We start from the raw sequence: 3,365 nt of genomic DNA on the forward strand, positions 1-3,365 counted from the left end.
TATAAATAAGATATCGTTGTTTGCGGATGATGTTATCTTATCCATGACCTCTCCCTTATCCTCGTTAACAGCGGCCCAGGAGGTTCTCAGGGAGTTCCGCTCTGTCTCCTACTACAAAGTAAATTACACCAAATCGAACATGTTAGGGGTAGCTATCGCCGACAAACTAAAACAGGATATCCAAAGTATGGTTCCATTCCAGTGGGATAAGGGGCATATTGAATACCTGGGTATCAAGCTCACTAGTCATATAGGGGATATTTTTAAGACCAATTTTACTCCATTTCTTGAAACCCTCACGCACAAACTAACTAGACTCAGTAGATATTATCTCTCCTGGTCGGGTAGGAATGCAGCGTTTAAGATGCTGACTTTCCCGAAGCTCCTATACTTATTCAGGGCTCTCCCCATTAAGATCCCATTATCGTTCTATCACACGGTACAATCTCTGGTGTCCAGAGTAGGGGGCATGGGCATTCCTGACGTAAGGGGCTATCATATGGCAGCTATCCTTACCCAGTCCCTCCATTGGTTGAAACTGACCCAGCCACCTAGTTGGAGGAAAATTGAGCAGTCAGTGGTGGCACAAGGGTCCCTAACCGACCTCATACTCAGTATTCCACTAGCTAAATGCAGCTACTTTCTGGAGCATCCCACCATATCAGCCACGATACATGCGTGGCAATATTTTTAGGCTCATAGCGCTACTAACACTAATCGGATGGATGTTCCAGTCCCTCTGACTGCTCTCTCCTTCCTCTCCCTGAACCTTCATTTGGCCCATTGGTCCTCCTTTGGCCTTAACACCATTCATGACGTCACACAAAGCCCTCTAGGTCTCTCCTTCTCTGAAAAGTGCGACCGATATCCCGCCTTTACTAAGGAATATTTAACTTTCATCCGAGTGTCTCACTTGACTTCTACCATAGAATCAGCTCATATTCCTTTCCCGGAGCAGGTTTATACTTTGTGCTTCGGGAATAGTAGGCAGTTGAAAGGTATAGGTAAATTCTACACATCCCTTCATGATAAAAAGACATTTGTGAAAAATGCCTACCATCTAAAGTGGGAGGGCGATCTCAGACAGGAGTTCACAGAGGAACAGTGGATGAGATCCTACAAACACGCATTCGCACATACCAGGTGCTCCAACTTCAGGGAGGGCTTACAGAAAATCCACCTTTGGTGGTACAAGACACCCTACTCCATTGCCAAATACTATCCGGACGCTTCCAATTTGTGTTGGAGACAGTGCGGACAAGTTGGCACCTTGCTTCATGTACTGTGGACATGTGTTTCCTTGAGAGCTTTCTGGGCCTCTATATCCAAACTGATAGCAGATATAACTGGGATACTTATTAGAGTGTCAGTGGAACAGGCTATGCTGGGTATAAATGTTGGCAGATACCCTCCCCAATACAGGACGGTGGTCCAGAATATTCTGTTTGCTGCAAGATTATCCATAGCTCGCAAATGGAAAAGTAATGACACCCCATCTAAGAGGGAAGTCATCCAAATAGTGGGTGAATCGTATATATATGAAAGAACTTTAGCATCTACGGCCTTTAAAATGCAACAATTTCAGGCCAGGTGGTCCGTGTGGAACTATTATGTTGAGAAGCATGGTTCCTACTAACTTATGCTAGGTGCTAATGCTATGCTTGATGTAGCCCGGGAGGAATGGGGTAGGGGTGGGGTTAAGTAGGGGGGCACAGTGTGTTCCCTTTTAGGGGCGCCCTCCTTCCAGTGGCTTCTGTAGTCCTGGCTCCACTGGTGGCATGAATGGTGCCCTTGCCCCCCCCCCCCCTGAGCAGTTATGTTCTTACTTGACTGTGGTATAACAGTGATCACTATGGAAAGTCTGGCATTAGGTAGAACCCTTTCCTTGCAGGTCATATCATAGGCCGTGTACCGAATCTGTTTATTCATATACCTCGCTGTACATCAGTTGCTTTATTACCAATGTTTTATTATGTTTATGTCTGTTTGCTTACTTCTTTGAAAAACCAATAAAAAGATTAAAAAAAAAAACAGTTAGAGGATGGGAGGAGGTTTATTTTTGTCCAGAAAAAAAGCTTTAAACAATCATCTTATTTCCAATTTTATTTTTACAATGAACTTTTAAAATTATACGTAATTAAAAATAAGGTCTTGGCACCACAGACTGTAATTGTTCAGCATTGTTTAGCCAATGATTTTACAGAATACCAGCCTACGTCTTACAGCTAACTTAACATCGTTATTTTTCAAGCTATAAATTAAAGGATTTAACAAGGGAACAGCTGCTGTATTGAACAGAGAGAACATCTTCTTTGCATTCAATGTTCCCAATGATGTTGGTGTCAAGTACTGGGAGACAAGTGTGGTATAAAGAAGAATGACTACTGTTAGGTGTGAGGAGCATGTAAAAAAGGCTTTTCGCTTTCCAGTGTTGGAACGGATCCTCATTATGGTAGATATGATAAAAATATAAGAGACTGAGGTAAAAAGGAAAGGGAGTAATGTTATAACAAAGATTCCTTGGATTAGAAACACAATATCCAAGACAGAAGTGTCATTACAGATGATTTTTTTCAAAGGTATCATATCACAGAAGAAGTGGTTGATCACATTGGAGGTGTAGCATGTGAAGCCTGAGAAGATTACAACAGCCGGGAGGACTTGTATGAAGCCCATAAACCAGAAACTTAGGGCAAGCAAAGAGCAAACTCTACTGTTCATGACCATGTGGTAACGCAATGGGTTGCAGATGGCAACGAATCTATCGTAACTCATTGCAGACAAAATTAGAAGCTCGTGTCCAATCAACGATGCAAAAATGTACATTTGAGTTATGCATGCTGGGTATGAAACCATGTGATCTCCAGTTATGAAGATGATTAGTACTTTATGCAAAGTGATGGTGGAAGAAGACACATCCACAATGGACAAGTTGGCCAGGAAAAAGTACATGGGGGTGTGAAGGTAATGATCCAAACAAATGAGAATAAGAATGGTCATGTTACCACCAAGGGTAATGAGATAAATAAGCAGGACTGGGATGAAGATTAAAATCTGAAGATCTGGTGCATCTGTGATCCCTTTAATATAGAAAAATGTCACCATGGTGCAATTTAGTGGACTTGAAAACATTATTTTGCTCTTTGATCTAAAAAAAAAAAGAAATCATATGCATAATTAGGTAAAGATTAAATCACAATATCTATATCAGGAGTTGAAATCTATGTTACACAGTCAGTATAAATAAAATAGTATTTTAAAATCAGATCTATGACAACAAGGAGATCCGTGTGATTTGGAAGACTGTGGCCCTCCCCCTTAGATGATTGCCATATACTCATACAGTTTATTTGGCTATAGATTTC

At 41.5% G+C, this 3,365-nt stretch overlaps 1 protein-coding gene across 1 annotated transcript; it reads right to left on the minus strand.

Annotated features, from left to right (window-relative positions):
* Positions 1–2,184: 2,184 nt before the first annotated feature.
* LOC309560978 (olfactory receptor 8D1-like) lies at positions 2,185–3,132 on the minus strand (the record flags this gene model as incomplete). The annotated part of the gene is made up of 1 exon (XM_082264683.1): positions 2,185–3,132. One exon carries the CDS (start codon positions 3,130–3,132, stop codon positions 2,185–2,187), a length of 948 nt encoding a protein of 315 aa, XP_082120809.1.
* Between the last annotated feature and the right edge of the window lie 233 nt (positions 3,133–3,365).

The sequence above is a fragment of the Pelophylax lessonae genome (assembly GCF_965119305.1).
Source record: "Pelophylax lessonae genome assembly, chromosome: 7".
NCBI classification, from domain to species: Eukaryota; Metazoa; Chordata; class Amphibia; order Anura; family Ranidae; genus Pelophylax; species Pelophylax lessonae.